Raw genomic sequence first — 17,834 nt, 5'->3', positions numbered from 1 at the left:
GTTAACTTTGTTATTCAACAGTATATCATGATCTGCAGATGTCACTTGAGGAGTAAGAGATGTATAGGTTAATAACACATCAACAGAATCTTTGTGAAACCCAGTGAAAATGATGTGTCTAAGAGAGAGTGAAAGGTCAGTGTAATCACTTATTAACATGCATCGGCCTTGTCAGGTTAACATCTGCTCAGGGGTGATTCATTATTTATGAAAAACAGAGATGCTATGCGATATCTGTGCACTATTCAATTATTCACTCTTATCAGCTGCCTCTGTTATAACTGAAATGAGGAATATTTACTGGAAGTTCATTAAAAATGCCTGGTAATGAAATTACTTACCAGTGTCAGTGAATAGGCAATCAGCATACATGAGGCTGGGTGATTAGTGGAGGAGATTTACAGAAGTCTGCCTGACACACAGCTCAGTAAACTGAAATCATCTTGCCTCAGGCTTATGTGTTTTGATTATTTAGAGACTGGAAGCAATTTTCTCTCTCTTAATTAGCAGTATGGATTTGAAATGAAATAATTTTCCTGCCCTGTTGACTTGGTAAATGATTACAGTATTATTGTCTTCTTCTACAAATTGTAAAAAAAAGAATGCTTCCAGAACAACGTTAATGAGGAATCACAGCAAATTTTAATAACCTGAACCACTAAAAAAGAAATGAGATCAGATTGAAGTGATTGATTTTATATTAATGGGTTAACCTGACGATTGGATTCGAGGATGACAGCTGCCAGGTACATGTACCATGTAACATTGCATTTATGTAAGAAATATAATTTCAATTAATCTAACTTTATTAGATTTGTTATGAACCTCTCAGCAGCCCAGAAGGTTGGAATAAATTATTTACTGCTGGTGCTGCAATGAGTTATTCCATCGATTCCACCAACCCTTAAGTCAAGTAGAAAAAAACAATAAAAAATGAATAAATAAGAGTTTTTGTTTAAAATTTATTTTTAGCTGCTTTGCATTTGTACCTGATCCAGTCCAGTACAATCAGCTACAGCCAAGTGAGCAGTAACAATAAAGCAGCAGAGTGCACATCATTTGCTGATGTTCTGTTCACTTTAAATTAACTAAACTAAACTAAACATTATAACCTACATCCGCTATGACTATATAGTCAAAAAAAATTTCACAAATTTTTGTATTTTATAATCTTAACATAACTTTGGTCTTTGGTCCAAATTTATGACTAGTCTGATACTTGTAACATCAGCGAATACGGTTAGCCTACAAAATTAGTGGTCTGATGGTTTGCAAGAGCGTGGCCTGGGATGGAGTCAAATTCCCAGCCTGAATTATTGTTTCAGTCTGCCCCTGCTTCTGACTTTAGTTACCAAGAATGATGCTATGAAGTTAAAGGTGCCCTGTGTGGGTTTTTACCATTAGGAGCTCAATGGCAGCACTTTTTTTTTTGTTTGTTTATTTTTACGAGTGGACTTCTGTTTAACCTCAAGGATACAAACAATGCATTTTGGGGAGAGACACAATAAAAACAAAAACTTTGATTTGTTTATTTAAATAAAAATCGACATGCCATCTTTAATTTAAATGAAAGAGAAATGCTGTTTGAAACGTCCTCCAACATCCACCTCACAATCCTGCCCCATCCAATTACTGTCCAAACCAACTCAACCTTGTACCTGGTCACCTTAAGTGTGATAGTGTGAAGAAATGCAACTGGCCTTTTTAATAGAACTTTAAAGACAAACCTATTTGGACATATTATATTGGCCTTGTTATATCTTCATTGGATTATGGGGTAGCACATCAAGTGGCTTCTTCCAAGAGAGCTGGTGGCAAAAAAAAAAAAAGATGAATATGAAAACAGCTCATTAAAAAAGGGTACAGCAATTCCACGAGGTCAAGCACAATTGAAACAATTGAATCCCTGTAGCCCCGCACCAAGCATGGCTAATGACAGAGCACAACAAGGTACTACACTATCAAGTATTAGTATAATGTGGATCAGGAGACAGCTTAAGACTCTCATGTCCAGATGTCGTTTTCATCACCAAATCAAATTGAAGAAGTAAACTCTCCAGAGATTGAATAAAACATTACAAAGATCCATTTACGCTCAGAAGACAGCTGAACATCACTAAAATACACTGATGGCACATTAGGGGCTTCGGCACTTACATAAACCAGTCACCTAACCCGTAAGATGTGGGACTAAGCGACATTAAAACGAATGGATAAAATGGAAAATTAATCTGAAGTGCATAAAGCCATAAGCGAGGTTTGATAAAAGCATGGAGCAGAAGTAATTGGGGCATATCATGAGATTTTTCATTTTCACTTTGAATCTGGCCCCTTTATTTTTGAGCGACGCTTTCTCTGAGGTGAAGTAACTGACAGAGCTTTCAGGATGTCCCCTCTCATGACAACAAAACCAAGTACGATTTGGGTCAGATGAGGATAATCTGTATATTTCTCTATCTGTTGAGAGGCACCTTGTTTCCTCTGTGCATGCTTACAAGAAAGAGAGGACAATAAAATAAGAGAGAATTGGGTGAGAGTCGGATAAAGGAAGGTGAAGACAGAGAGACAAATAAAAGAAGCTGCAAACCTGCAGGCAATGAAGAAGTGATGCTGTCTTTTGTGGTTCAAAATGTCCTTCCATTTCATCTTGTATTGAAACAGTAAATGCTAATTTTCCAAACCTGACAAAAGGCAATTTGTGAATATTGTCTTCCTTGTCATTATTTCTATTTAGAAGGCCAACACTCACATTTGGGAAAACACTTTTTGCCATCCCACACAGGCAGATGGATCTGTATCGATGTGATCTCGTCCAGCACAGAGATACAGTCGGTACAGGACAATTAGCCTGCATGGCTTAAAGGTTGCCTGTGGAGTTTTTGACCTCTACTACTGCTATGGAGCTGTTTATCTATGAGCTGTTCCACATTTTATGATTTGTAACACACTCTCCTGCAAATGGTTTCACACGTTGCACTGACTGGCAGTAATAAACCAAGAAATACAGCAAAACACCTGCAAGTTATAGTCAACACGGCTGTAAACAAGGCAGGATTTAGAGCAGACACAGTGACTTTTGGTGAGCATTAAAAAGAAAAGCTGCTCAGCTGCATCAAAAGTGGAAAAACATTAACTGTGAATGTTTGTGTTACGATAATGAGTTGTACCGCAAAAGGTCAAGTGAATGTTTTATAGATTTCCATCGAACAATCATAACCTTGCTGCGTGAACACCAGTTTCTGATCAAGAAATAACATATCTTAAGCATGTATCTAATCTTAAAACCACAGTCTCTGATTTATAATTCCTTATATATTAAATAAGAAAGATAAAACGTTTAAACAAAACATTTTTGAAGTTGCTGGAAGAAATATTTCTACAGTTTGGTCAGACATTGGCTCCCTCCCTGGCTCACAAACATGTTAATGCAAAGCCACGCTAAACACATTTTGGACCACTGTGTACTGGATGCACGGAGAGGAAATATTGATTGTCGATTCAGGTCAAAACAACCGTGTTTCCCAAGTTGTCAGTTGTTGACTGTTCATTGAAACAAAAGTATGTTCACGTATGGCTCCAATTGTGCACATGATGTTAAATTCTGAATAAAGTTCTCACACTTTAAACAAGTGTGAATTTGGAGTCGTCTCAAATAATATTCTGAAGGTTTGAGAACAAATCTGTGAAACCTGTTCCACAAAATGTTAATGTTAATTTACCACAAAAAAAAAATGCAGTTAACACAAGATGGGATAGAAATAACAAAATCACAGCGGACATTATTTATTTCAGGAGACACTCCTGCAAAGTGTGGTCTGGTGCTTGCCAGACTCACAGGAGGAACGATAAACAGACATGGGCACTAATTACTGACCGACAGCAGCTGAAACTGCAGCACTGTGCCGGACACTGCTGCCTCACTCTGAGAGAAATACTGCAAATGAAGGGTCAGTCAGCACAATCAAACAAATTGACAGGTTTTTAAATGCCTTTTGGCCCCGCTCAGTCCACTTAACCAGAGCTGGAGCACATCTGAGTGAAATCAGTTAATTTACTGGTCAATGCCACAAAGATAGGGCCTCGGGCAAACCCTACTGACAGTTGCTGACTGCTGCTCCCAGCTGTCAATAACAATGGTGCCATTGACCCAACCCAATGAGTTACTGCAAAATGGCCTTGCCAATGTAGAAATCCACACACAGAGTCAGACTTGTGTACTATGATGGGATTGCCACCTTTACAGTTTTGCCGACAGCGAATAGACCAGCAAATCAATCGCTGTTGGAGCAACTCCACATCAGCTGTCTGGGTCAGCGGAAGATGGTTAGAGGGAAGATTATGTGGTTTCACAGCCTCCGGCCCAAACTTATCTCTCTCCATTACTGATGTGAGCAGAAAGACAGACATTGATCTCCTCCATGCTTTGAGGCCAAGGGTACTGTGTTGCTCTACTTCTCTCTCCTCTGTTAATTTCGTCATTAGGCCATCCGTCTGGGGATGATAAATACTAGTGTCGATTGAATGGACACCATTAATCTGTTCAGCTTTTGCTGTGTGCCTGAAAAGGATTCATGATGGTCAGGAACATGTGGTGAACATGAGCTGTCTTGAAAATCATTTTGCCACAACAAAGTGAAGGTAGACGAGAACTGTGCCAGGCTGCACAATGCAAGTTCCACATAGTGATGTATAGTAATAATAATAATAGTAGTACTGATTGTGGCAGTGGGTGTTGAGAGCTGGGATATGGGGGCAGAAGGGGGCTTGCAATCACAGATTCAGATTGTACAGCTCCGAAAAACCCGCAGAAAGCAACAGGAGGAGCGAAGGGAGAGACGAGAAAGCACCAAACTATGTGAGAGAGAAGATGCTGAGTTAGTAACAAGCATTAATGGGATATGAATGGAGATGGAGAGGGAGAGGAAGAAAGAGGAGCTCAGTGCATCATGGGAAGTCCCCTGGCAGCTGGAGCCAGGCATAAGCTTATCAAAAAGGAAAGTTTTAAGCCTACTCTTAAACCTGGAGATGGCTGTCTCAGATGTCAAAGATGGTTCCACAGAAGTGGAGCCTGACATCTCAAGGCTCTGCCTCACTCTCAATCCTAGGAGACTCTAGGAACCACAAGTCAGCCTGCCAGGAGTACAGTGTTCTAGTGGAGGAATAGAGTACTAGGAGTTCTTTAAGCTTTTACGGTGCCTGACCATTACGGGCTTTGTAGGTGAGGAGGATTTAAAATTCTGGATTTAATGGGGAGCCAGTGCAGTGAAGCTAACACGAGAGAAATATGATCTCTTTTCCTAGTTTCTGTAAGTACTCGTGCTGCAGCATTCTGGATCAGATGGAGAGTCTTTAGAGACTTGTTGGGGCAGCCTGATAATAAGGAATTGCAATAATCCAGCCAAGAAATTACAAAAGCATGGACTAGTTTTTCTGCATCCTCCTTCAGACAGGGCGCGCTTGATTTTTAGAACGCTGCATAGGTGAAAAAGGCAATCGTTGAAGTTTGTTTCATGTGGGAGTTTTACGGCCGTATCCTGATAAAAAAATAACTCCAAGATTCCTTACAGAATCCCTTAGCGGGCAAGTTTGGAACATATAGATGCAAACTCCTCTCTTGCCTCAGGAGCAGAATTAGCCAGCTGTGTCACCAGCCATGCAGGACAGCACACATACAGTCACACACCTGTTGTGACTGTGCTTCCTCTTTATGGCCAATTGCCCCGGAGAAGCCAATCAATCAGCCCAAAATTAGAGGGTGTGTAAGGTGGAGGCTAACTGAGCCCTTAATTACATGTTTGGTTCATGTGACATGGACATATTTGATCAGAATTACCTTCTCTAACACCTCAAAGGAACACCTTATCAGTGTCTAGAATTTTGTGAGTGACTAATGGGTAGAGAAGAGGTCAGTTTGGTTGCATCAGCAAAAAGAAAAAAATTCCACCAAGAGAATTGTGTGAGAAATAATGTATAGGCTACTACAATACTATCAGACTGAAAGCTCAATATCCACACAGGGGGTTCTCAGCAGTGAAAGAACAGTGCCTCAAGTCACACATCTCATACACTACCCTATCAAAATTACAGTAATTATATTGTGGGCAGAATTATAAATGTAAATTTGAATGTCTGCGTGTTCATGTGTAGTATAGAGAGGGTGGAAGTGAGGGAGGATGAGATAGAGAGAGAGAGAGAGAGAGGGAGAGAGAGAGAGTGTGTGTGTGTGTGAGTGTAGTGTATGTATGTGTGTGATCGTGAGTGGGGCTTGAGGAGAGAGAGCGACAGACCAGAAGGAGAGTGTGCGGAGAGAGCAGATCATTGTTCACACACCTCTCAAGACACTAATCTGTGTTTACATCAGGGAAAAACAACAAGGGAACACATTAGAGGTAAGAAGATTTATACTATTTGGAAAACTAGATAATAAGAGTTCTGGACTAAAATCAATCATGTATAGCCACTATTTCCTGTAGAAATCAGTCAGTGCCTCAAACATCGTGAGGATCCTGGTGACAGTGTTTTACATGTCTTCATGTAACAAACCAAGTCATTAACCTATTATTTTTTGTCATTCACGTTTTTTAAACTTTTTTTAATGCCAGGCTTATATTATGAGGTTAAAAAACAGATTTCATGTAAAACTAATATAATAAAGTGAACATGTAGTGGCTCATAATACAGCTCAGATCCACACTGTATAAACAGTGATTACAATAACATTCCAATAAACATTTTTTCAATAAATAACTCGATTTATTAATGTTTCTGATCAGGGGCACTTTGCATTATTTGATATTAATGTTACTTGAATATTCAACCATTTGAAAGGAAACTTAAACTACCAAGCTGAGGCTATAATTTAATTTATGTCTTATCCATCACCTTCATTTATCTAAGTGGTGACTTTCTGTTTTGTCGGTTCAGTGGATTGTGGGGGAAAAAGTAATTGACCTAAGACCATTGAAATGTAATCAGAGTACAAAAACTACAAAACAATGTGAAATAAATGCATCTGTCTTAAAACCCAAATCTGAAAGTTATTTGATTTCATCTGCTTTTCTGAATGCAAATGTACTGGTGAAAGATTAAGTCAAAAATCATACAATAGCAAAGTGAATATTCCTTTTTTAACAACGCTTAATATAAATACATAACTGTAAATATAAAAAAACAATCATAGTGGCCAGAAAAGCACAACATACTGGAGTCATAATTTTGAGTCATGAAAGGTGCAGCATGAACAGAACAGAGAAACAGGGATGTTCTGTGTTATCAGTGCACTAAACAATGGATCAGAAAAATGTCTGCGTTGATATTAAGGTGAAAGCTAAAATTTCTCAAGAATCTTTATTCAGAGTTTTTTTAATTACTGCAGACTACATGCAGTTAAAAGTTAATTAAAGCACAGCAACCAGGACTACGCATTCATGCACTTCACGTACTTCCCCAAAATGTAAAGCCATTTTTGACTCTCATAGGAAGCAGTGCCATGTAGCTGTCAGTGCAAAAGCTGAAGCAGGATATTGTGGTCTGTTGACTTTTCTAAAGGCAGATGCATGTGATTTGGGCTTGTGATTTGGATTATTCATGACATCATTCCCGAGAAAAAGGAAAGCACAGAGATGTCTGCACTCTGGGGACAATGATAATGACAGATGGCAGCAGCTTCTGGGCAAGGCGATGGATGTTTTTCTTAGATGTAAGCAGTGTTACCTGTTGTAGGCTGCATATGCATTTTTGTGTCAGAGTGAAAGCTGCTCTACAGTCACTGGATCAGCATACTCTTTGTACCGAGCTTTTCACTGTAGGGAGGACTTAAATGGACAAAGCTGATATGAAAGTCCTGCATTTTAGTCTGTGCTGTAGCTGGTTGCCTTCAATCATTGCATTCATGAGTTTCCCCATGGGGATAAAGTCCAATCTACCACCTAACCGCAGAGATTTTCACTTGTGGCCAACAGGCGATTAAATGCAACAGTTTCAAATCCCTTCCATTCACTAGTTTTAAGATGATACATGATAGGAATTTGTTTCACTCATTTTAGGTGAAAACATGCCGTAACTCTCAGGTGGACATGTCAGTTATCTAACTTCAGAAGCATCAAAAGACATGCTTCTAAAGACAACTGTTTGAAAATACAGCATGATCATTTATTACTTGGCATTTGCTGTACAGAAGACAGTTAAGATAAAGTGATAAGTGTGTATTTAGTATGTAAATATTAAAATAAAAATAATCTAGAGTTACTGAGACTGTGGAAATAGGTTTCTGGAATGAAAAGTGGAATGTTCATGTGGAAGACAAGATGCGTCATCCATATATGCATCACATCCACTGTAGATCCTGTACTGAAACATTCATTAAAGTGGTGGATCTATATTTATAAAGCATACTATATCATTCCTTGGAATGCCCTGGTCAGAATGCTAACAAGTTGTTGCTTCCTATAGCTCAATCCTGAGTGTGCAAATAACAATTGGCCTGATGGAGATTGGGTATGGAATTCCCATTGACAAGAGAACTCATTTATGGCACAGTGGTGGTTGCACTCTGAAGCCACAGGGGAATTGTTATGCAGTTTGTTTTAATGCAGTGGACGTGGTGTTGCATACACTACAAAAATGCTTTACCAGAGACTGAGTTTCAAGCTCAATTAGTGTCAAGACTCTCAACAGACACAAGATGCATCCTGATGGAATACATAACACAGAAACTCTGTGCCAGAGACAAAAAAGACCTCAGACTGATGTATGTAAATGTATGGTAACATCTTTGTTGTGTTTTCCTGCTCCTCATCAACAGTCACTCATGTTCTCGGCAGAAAAGCCTTTTTCTGTCTCATTTCTCATTATCCAGCTCTGACTTGGTAAAATGTAAATATCATTACATCATTACCTCCAAATTTATATTCAGCTGATGGACTGGTTCTAATTTCACTATGTCAACTCAAGAATGATATTCAAACACTTAGCAATAAATACTTCTTTTTTTTTTTGAATCACTGCATCATGTTGAAATGTTCGGAATGCAAATCTGCTGTTGCATCTTACAGAAATCCTGCAACATCCCTTTTTAAATCCTTCCGAGAAGGTCCTCTGTAAAGCCTAATCAAATTTCCTTTATGTAATGAACTTACAACCTAATAAAATAAAATAAAAATCCTTTACATGCAAACAGTCATTAATTTATGGAATTATCACCATGACTGATGTTATTAACTTTCATCTTGACCAAGTTCCCATAAAGCCCTTCACCCAGGAATATAATTATATTATCATCAATATTACTTTCGCTCGACGGTAGCATCAAAAGCCTCCAAAGATTTCACATATAATGAGTCCCTGCTTTCTGATGTGTGTTCCTTTGAACAGCAGGTACAGTACTTTTAGAGGACATACTGCTGGCAGTGAGAATCTGCTGATCTGTCCCTGCACCTGTAATGCTCAAGCAGTGGCCTAAAGGTTATAGACAGGTTCCCAGTTTGATCCCCACACTGACAGAATGAATCTGGTCCAGGTAGTGAAAGTGCAGTGCTAGCACTCCATTATTAATGTTGAGGTGCCTTTAAAGGAATACAGGTAGTTAGACATTTTCAGAAAATTGTCTTATTTCTTGCTGAGATTTAGATGAGAAGATTGATACCACTCAGCAAAGGATGGACTAAACAAAGAAGTTAAAAAATGTTGTACTAAATTAAGCTAACTGGCTGCTGGCTGTAGCTTCATATTTTCCATACAGGCGTGAGATTGGTATAGATCTTCACAGCAAGACAGCAAATTAACATATTCCCCTAAATATTAAAACATTCTATATAAGTCAAAACACAGCTGCTTAGGCGCCAACAAAGCTGACTAGTTGAATTTGGCAACTTTCCAGTGTTAATGTGTGTTCAGTGAATCTGCCCTAAATAAATAGCCTAATGAACATAGAGGAGAATTTGGCTCCCTACAGGATGTGACACAGGGTACATAATACTATTACATCTACCATCCTGGGCCACTTAAATCTAGTGGATCGGTGCAGTGAGTACATACAGTGCAGCTAATAGAATAGATCTCCCCACTGAGAAATAAACTCCGAGCAGCACCCCTGCCATTCATTATGTATTGAGTCACACAAGGAACGGAACACCCACCACTGTTAATGACACTACCGTGCTGCAGCCACTGAGCTTCAAAGGGTGCAATGTAAAGGGAATAATAATAAGAATATCACACAAGACATTTTATTGTCTTTTATAATGGGTAAATGTGGCAATTACTGTAAAGCGCTTTGAGTGGTCAGTAAGATGAGAAAATCGTTATATAAGTGCAGGTCCATTTAATATGTACTTAAAAACTACAATGTCCAACTGTTTTAGGAAATTACTGAGCCCTACAAATATATACTATTTATTAGTGTTCCATTTTCAAACCTGAATTTTTTGGCCACTTGAAGGTGGTTCAACCAGCTGTTATACATACAGTGACATTTGCATTCATTTGAGTTCTTGTTTCAGGTGAATGCACAGTAAGTCAAATTTAATCTCCTTTCTACTCTATTGAGGTCTCCACCTACTCCAGGGAAATATATCAAGCTCTTGATCTGCTAAATGCTCCACTGTGTTCACCAGCTAATCTCTAACTTTGTCCGTCTGTCTTTTGCTGCTGGACAGGTAGCATGCAGTGGGTTTATCAGAGAATTCTTGCTGAAAACAGCTGCCTGCTGAAGCCAAACATTCTCTCTTATGATGTTACTTTGCAAGTCAGTTTCAAGAAGATTCTGCATGTTTGAGTTCATTTAAGGAAAGCTTCTGAAGATTTTGAGCTCTACTACGGCGGCAGGAAACAGATGGCAATTCAAGCTCTTTCAATCACTCTGTCTTCTGTCAGTAGTGAATTCAAAACTCATTGGCAGAAACAGCAGTCATAGCTAATCTAATTCAGTTTGGGGGAATTGGTCAGGAAGAGATGAATGTCAAAACGTAAAACAACTCCTTCCTCATTTGTTGATGGCACACATTTGCTTTGATTCCTATTTATTTCAACTATAGCTGGAAACCAGTTGTGTATGAATGTCATATTCTTGTGAGTCTGCTCAAAACTTTTGCTGTGTGTTTAATCTTTTATTTCTTTTTCTTTTTTGTCCTCAGAGAGCGAGTCTACTGTTACTACTTCAGCAGGATGTCAACTTTAAACTGCTCCTCTGATCTAATTGGTGAAAAAGGCACCAACCTGACGCCTGGCATTAACAGAAACTACAGCAATCTGGGTGGTGCATGTTTGACGGAGGACAAATACCTGGAAATACATCTGGGTCCTCCTCGATCACCTGTGTTCTTCCCCGTCTGCCTCGTCTACCTGATCATCTTTTTGGTAGGCGTGGTGGGGAATGTGCTGACGTGTACCGTCATTGCACGCAACAAAGTGATGTGGACACCGACAAACTACTACCTGTTCAGCCTGGCGGTGTCAGACCTGCTGGTGCTGCTGCTCGGCATGCCACTGGAGCTGTACGAGCTATGGCAGAACTACCCCTTTCTGCTGGGGAAGGGAGGTTGCTACTTTAAAACCTTCCTATTTGAGACGGTATGCTTGGCGTCCATCCTAAACGTGACGGCGCTGAGTGTGGAGCGTTACATTGCTGTGGTGCACCCACTGCGAGCAAAGTACGTTGTGACACGCACCCATGCCAAACGGGTCATCCTGACGGTGTGGGGCCTGTCGGTGCTGTGTGCCATTCCCAACACAAGTCTGCATGGGATCAGCATCGCTCACTGTCCCTTCACCTGCCCTGAGGGGAGCATAAATGTGGCGATCCCCAACTCGGCAACCTGTACAGTGGTGAAACCACGCTGGATGTACAATCTGACCATCCAGGTGACCACTTTGCTATTTTTCATTCTGCCCATGCTCACCATCAGTGCTCTCTACATGCTCATCGGGCTGCAGCTGAAGCGCGAAAAGCTGCATCAGGCGCTGGAGGCGAAGTCTGGCATTGGACAGGACAGCTTCTGCAGCGTCCGTACGCAGCAGCAGAAAGCGCGTCGCCGGCAGGTCACTAAAATGTTGTGTGAGTATCAAACTCTGCTGATCTAATGGTTGTACTTGGAAAAAAAAAAAAAAAAGCTTTTTGGGCCAGTGTGCATCACCTGACTGTGCTACTCAATATGGCCACTGGCCAAAATCACCTCACCTTAAATCACCTTCTTAAAGACACCACCCCACAATCTACCTAGCACAAACTAAGTGAAACACTGGCTCCCATTTATTTTTTCTATTGGATGCAGAAAATCCCTCTAAATGAAGTGGGTGGGTTGACCAGCAGCAAGAAACAAAAATTTGCCAAGAGCAAATTCAAATAAATGTGTTGCTGATCATTTTGTTGAGGGAAAATGAATGGTGAACAATTTTGATAGTTCATTAGTATTTCAAGGTCATTAATCAAGATCAAAAGCCAAATAGTCTCTGGTTACATCTTCTTAAATGTAAGGATTTGCGTTTTTGGTCTGAACAGTTAGTTGGGTCGGACTAAAGCAATTTGAAAACGTCACATTGGGCTCAGAGAATGGGATTTCTTTCACTTTTTTCACATTTGTAGAAAAGATTCATCATAAAAATATATATATAATCATTAGTGGCAACCTTAAATAAATAAACTGTGGCCTAGGAGGAATGGAAAATCAGAAATTAGTCACACCTGACACCTGTTGTTTATCTGTCTATATACTATAAACAAATGTAAAATGCATTGTATTGCTGCTACTATTTCACTCCTGAAATGAGACAACAATCAGATGCAACTGTATGATTGAGTTTTCAAATTCTCTTGATTTGTTTCTTTGAAACTGTGTCTAATGTTGATAAAAGCAGGATCCATGCAGCGTTACATTTCCCCCATACATGACTGAGGCTCATGAACATAAATAAATATTGATGCTGTCATTATTAAAGGTGACATCAACCATGCGGATGCTATTATGGTTTGTCACAGTCTGTCATATAGGCTTAATGTCCGCGTGTGCTTTTGTATCACTCAGAGGCTAAGGTGAAAGGAAGGTAGACGTGAATATCCTTCATGGTGCTTAAGCATGGGTTGTGTGCAGGTATTAATCTATACCTTATCTTGACATTATCAAAGCCATCCTATGACATTGATTTACATGCTCTCAGATGCTTGGCTTCACAAGCACATATGTTGAGACACAGTTGAACCCCCCTGAACCCCCCGTACAGGATACAGTTTGGTCTGTGAAGATTTACTGTAAAATACTGTAGAATAACATATGTAACAAATTTTCCAAAATAATAACTTGTTTACTATATAATAACACAGAATATGGTAATCTCTATATTAATATTCAAAGCCAAGGCACATATAGTGTTACATTAGATATGTTGATGTACTGTATATGTGACTCTACAAAGCAACTGTTTTACCTCTAACCACAGACAGGAAGACATCTCACAAGCTGAGTTTTATATACAGATGGTTACGTAAATCGTCACCTCTTGAAGCTTTGGAGCAGTGTTACAGATATACAGTAAATTCACCATGCCATATTTGTTACCTCAAGTCTGTGAAAACTGATTTCAGTATGTAGTTCAATAGATTTTCCACATGTCCAAAACAGCTGCCGTGATTGTTCAGGTTTAAAACTGGAAGACAAGATGAATCTCAGTGTGTGGTGGATTTGTCCAGTCAGTTGTAGGGCAGGGATCATGTTTAAGGGGATATCTAGATAAGTCATGTACTGTAAGACAATATAGCCTTGATAGCCCTATTCTACATAATTGCATGAATTAATGTTGAATACTTACAACAGTACCACAAAAATGGCAAAGCTATAAGAAAACATTAATGCTACTTTACAAATGAATTCATGGCTGTAAGAGTCTGTAGAACTTTGAAAGAGCTTGCAGTGAGCAGTACACAGCCCTTCATTGCAGTCTCTTACTAAAATCTGTTGTAAATTCAGTCATTTTTGGGCACAGTTTTTCTTCTTTTCAAGAACTCTGAGAGACAGAGTGATGTCTCCCTCAAATAAAATGTGCATTTAAGTATGAAAGCAGTGTGAGAGTTGGAAATGTAGGCTGGAATTTTGAAAAATCCCCCCCTTCGATCTTTATGCATAGTTTTTGTTCTGCTCTTGGTTTCTGATGTTGTGTTGTGCCATATCCCACAGTCAGGCTTTTGCATGAGGATCACTCAAACAACAAGTGTCAGGGACAAACTGGGACCCATACGATGATATGAACAAGGACCTCAAAGGAGTATTTTTCAATTATGAGCCTAAAAATGTGTTAAACACTTAGGTACAAAACCAAATCAGAGGCTGTGAGCCCAGTACAGAGATGCTCTGCACACACAGCCCCCAGAGGGACAATTTAATTGAGAGCAGAGAGAGCATGTTGAGAACATTAATCAATGTACTGCTATTAAAATGCCCTCTAACTGTGTCTCTCATTGTCTTTTCCTCTCTCTTGTTGTTTTTTCCAGTCGTTTTGGTGGTGGTTTTCGGGATCTGCTGGGCCCCGTTCCACACTGACCGACTCATGTGGAGTTTCATCAGTGACTGGAGTGTCTACCATCTGGAAATCTTTGAGTACGTGCACAACATCTCTGGAGTGTTTTTCTACCTCAGCTCAGCAGTCAACCCAATCCTGTACAACCTCATGTCCACACGCTTTAGAGAAATGTTCAAGGAGGTCATGTGCCATCGGCCACATCACATCGCTCCCAGAAAATACTCGCTCAGCGTCACTCGGGTGACGCTCCGCAGCACCCTGAGTGATGCACCAGTCAGCAATGGAACCGCTGTCGTCGAAGGCGAGGCAGAGGATGGAGAAGTGAGGGTGAAAGATGAGACAACTTTTTCAACTTAAGGGGTTTGTCAAGGACGTATTGTTGGCAGGGTGGCATGGGGTTTAGAAAGACTGTCCTGTTTTAAGTCACTGCATCCATCAGCTGTCATTAACATCCACTTGCAACAGTTGCATCTGTTAAATACCTAAAATAGTCTGAGCGGAGGAACTGCAGGGGGAAAAAAAGCACACGCTTCCGCTGAAACTGTCAGACTGCAGTGTTAGTGTTACTATTCTGCTTTTGAAAACTTTATCTGTAACTCAGCAAATCACAAACTGAAGTCAAACTCCAAATGTCTTGCAGTGGCATGTTTCAAACAAGCCTGAGCAGACATGAATTCATGGCATTCTCAAGCCATAGGAAAAAAGTGCAGGAAAGTAGACTTCAGTTTGCCAGCATGAATGGCAATTAATATTCATTGTACAAAAACCATTTAAATTAAAACATATTCTTTGTAAGTACTTTATTCCATTTGGGAAAACACTCTAAATTTAAATGATGATGATGATACAGTCCACAAAAATTCTGCTATTCACAAATTGAGACGAACCAGGAGGACTGATGAATACAAAAGTTGATCCAAGCCAGAGAGAGGCTGAAAACTTATATTGTTGGTTGTGTACAGTAAGAAAATGTGGAACTCAGTGGCAGGGTCTTAACAAAAGCATCTGTATTTGTATATTAACACAGGTGAGGTACAAGCTACAGAGGCAGTGTCAAGACATTAAAAATGGACCAATGTGTATAAAAGTTATGATGTATTTAAGATGATGGAAAATTGAATATCCTGTTATAAATGTCTGTCATGTAAGGGGTAAACTACACTGTATTTAGAGTAAATATTCATATCAGATTATAAATGCTATATATGATCAGAAATTGCTCTGTTCTCATGACAAAAATGCTTGTCAGCCCTGTGTACTGTTTATAATAGTGTTTAAGTGGTATTCTTAAGTGTGTAATTTCTGCTAAATATCTATTGCTTTTTGTGGTTAAACAGTCTAGAAATGTGTTGTACTTTATGCTGTTATCCACAGGTATAATAAACAATAGCAGTTTAACTGCACATCCTTTAGCTGATTATTATTATTGGTAGCAGTATTCGGTTGAGTTGTTGATGTTAAAATAGCTGTTATAGCCAATGATGAACATTGCTTTCAAATGCTTTCTATTGATTATCAGACCTTTCATATGGCACATGTGGCAAAACTGAATTTATCTGGGAGGTAAGTAAGTTCCATAAAAATTATTTGCAAAAATGTTTGTCCTGCTGTCCAGTGTCTTATAATTTAGATCAAGCATCCCCTACAGTCAGTACAGTACTGTACATAACAACCCACAATAGATGATGGTAATGATGTCACGAATGACAGTGATGATTTTGAGTCTTACAAGAGGATCATCCCTTAAAGGTAAATCAAGAGGAAATGTACTGAAACCAACCACAAAACCCCCCCAAAAAACCTTATACCATTGGAAACATGAACACACATGACAATAGCAGTGATAACTGTGACTACACAATGGTGAGCAGGTCACCAAACAACATTAACCTGTAATCAGACGCCCCCCCATTTTTGTGCACAAGCTTGACAATAATGTAACCAAAATAAAAAAGGTCACTGTTCTGAAATCCTTTTGACTACAGTCACAACACTGGTATTCTTTGAAAGGTAACGCTCTACAACCAAAAAGTCATAATGAGTAGAGCAAGAAATAAGAAAAAGAAAAAAATTCACAGTTACAGAGGCACAAACATGAGAAAGTGTTTTGCCTGGCCTACTTCTTTTGGCATAAAAAGGGAATATAATGCCTGTAGTTGCACCTTTTGAATAGAAAACACTTTGGAGCTATAGCCACAAGTCTGAACCAATTCTACGTCAACAACTGCAGCAGTGATATGGATGACCCTAAAATACTTTGCACAGTCTGATAGAATCAGGAGACTTACAGCTTTCAAACGATGTATAATTTATCAAGGTTGTGTGAAGACTGAAACCGGTATAGACCAAAACACACACCTAAAGTAGCACTAACGAGGCCAAAGTGTCCTACACGTGGGATGCTGCATTTTAAAAGGTAAAAAAAAAAAAATTGATTTCAGGGTGACGTGAATATCCACAGCACACTGCGTGGAAGTCTGGCCTGTCATGCTCAGATATTCAGAGTTCTGAACCAAAATGTTGGCGAGAGAGTCGGGACGAACATATTACTTCACATGCAATATTTTAGATTCCAAAATTGATTTTTTTTTTTTGTCACATTAGTTGAACTGATGGTGATTTATTTACAATATGTGTCATTATCTCTCAGTTCATGTTGTTTGTCAAGCCGGACTTCTAGCTGTGTTTCAACACCTCCAAATCTCTGCAATTAAGTCAGTGAGTAAAATGTTACAGTGACCCATAGGATGACCGCAGCTAATGAAATAACATTTTAAAAGTGTGGCAGTTTCCTTTAAGTCAGCTGCCTGCTATTTTTTTTGTTTAACAAGTCAATATAATTGGATGCCCTGACAAGATAATTGGAAACATCCACCATATCTGGCTTTGCTATCCAAAACCATTCATGTAGAAGGGTCAGAAGTCCACTGAAGCTGTTTCTCTCTTGTGATATGTATTCGTATAAGTACTAACCGAGGATGCCCCTTCTTTAGGGGAAGATTCACAATGGTAATAGCTTTTAAAAGGCATTTAAAAGCTATCAGATCTCTCAGAGCTGACAACATCAGCAGTGCAGGGTAATTTCAGCCGCTCTTAATTAACCATCTGTACTTCAGGCAGAATGTTTGGATGCACCTTTCTTTCTCTCAAGCCCACTATCAGACCACATTATAACCATCAGTATGTACTATTGGCCACAAGGGGCTCTTGAACAACTGCAATTTTCATGTGTAACTCCTTTGTCTTCGTGTGCTTGATTTTCTGTCCTAACAGCTGGGAAATTTTATTCAACAGGGGTCCAAGTAAAAAATCTGTATTCTTAGAAG

The 17,834-nt window shown here is 39.4% G+C and overlaps 3 protein-coding genes across 4 annotated transcripts in view; 1 reads left to right on the top strand and 2 right to left on the bottom strand.

Annotated features, from left to right (window-relative positions):
* hykk.2 (hydroxylysine kinase, tandem duplicate 2) overlaps nucleotides 1–11,418 on the bottom strand; it is a 31,915-nt gene extending 20,497 nt beyond the window's left edge. Inside the window, exon 1 of one of the 2 annotated variants that reach the window (XM_023399844.2) lies at nucleotides 11,281–11,418. The gene's annotated coding sequence lies outside the window, so the exon portion shown is untranslated. The remainder of the gene's footprint in view (nucleotides 1–11,280) is intronic. The other variant, XM_087172206.1, reaches the window with a different exon arrangement.
* The window catches only part of dynlt2b (dynein light chain Tctex-type 2B), a 36,762-nt gene continuing 20,433 nt past the window's right edge, over nucleotides 1,506–17,834 (bottom strand). The window contains exon 6 of the mRNA XM_023399850.2: nucleotides 1,506–1,808. The gene's annotated coding sequence lies outside the window, so the exon portion shown is untranslated. The remainder of the gene's footprint in view (nucleotides 1,809–17,834) is intronic.
* On the top strand, nucleotides 6,293–15,920 carry nmur1a (neuromedin U receptor 1a). Its single transcript, XM_023399848.2, has 3 exons — nucleotides 6,293–6,389; nucleotides 11,133–12,052; nucleotides 14,480–15,920. The coding sequence occupies exons 2-3, from the start codon at nucleotides 11,164–11,166 to the stop codon at nucleotides 14,863–14,865; spliced, it is 1,275 nt and encodes a 424-aa protein (XP_023255616.1). The 5' UTR covers nucleotides 6,293–6,389; nucleotides 11,133–11,163; the 3' UTR covers nucleotides 14,866–15,920.

This window comes from Seriola lalandi, unplaced genomic scaffold, assembly GCF_002814215.2.
Source record: "Seriola lalandi dorsalis isolate HSWRI2012SDOR001 ecotype SW California unplaced genomic scaffold, Sedor1 jcf7180002052122, whole genome shotgun sequence".
Taxonomy (NCBI): Eukaryota; Metazoa; Chordata; class Actinopteri; order Carangiformes; family Carangidae; genus Seriola; species Seriola lalandi.
The sequence above is the reverse complement of the archived record's forward strand: the minus strand, read 5'-3'. Positions and strand labels throughout refer to the sequence as shown.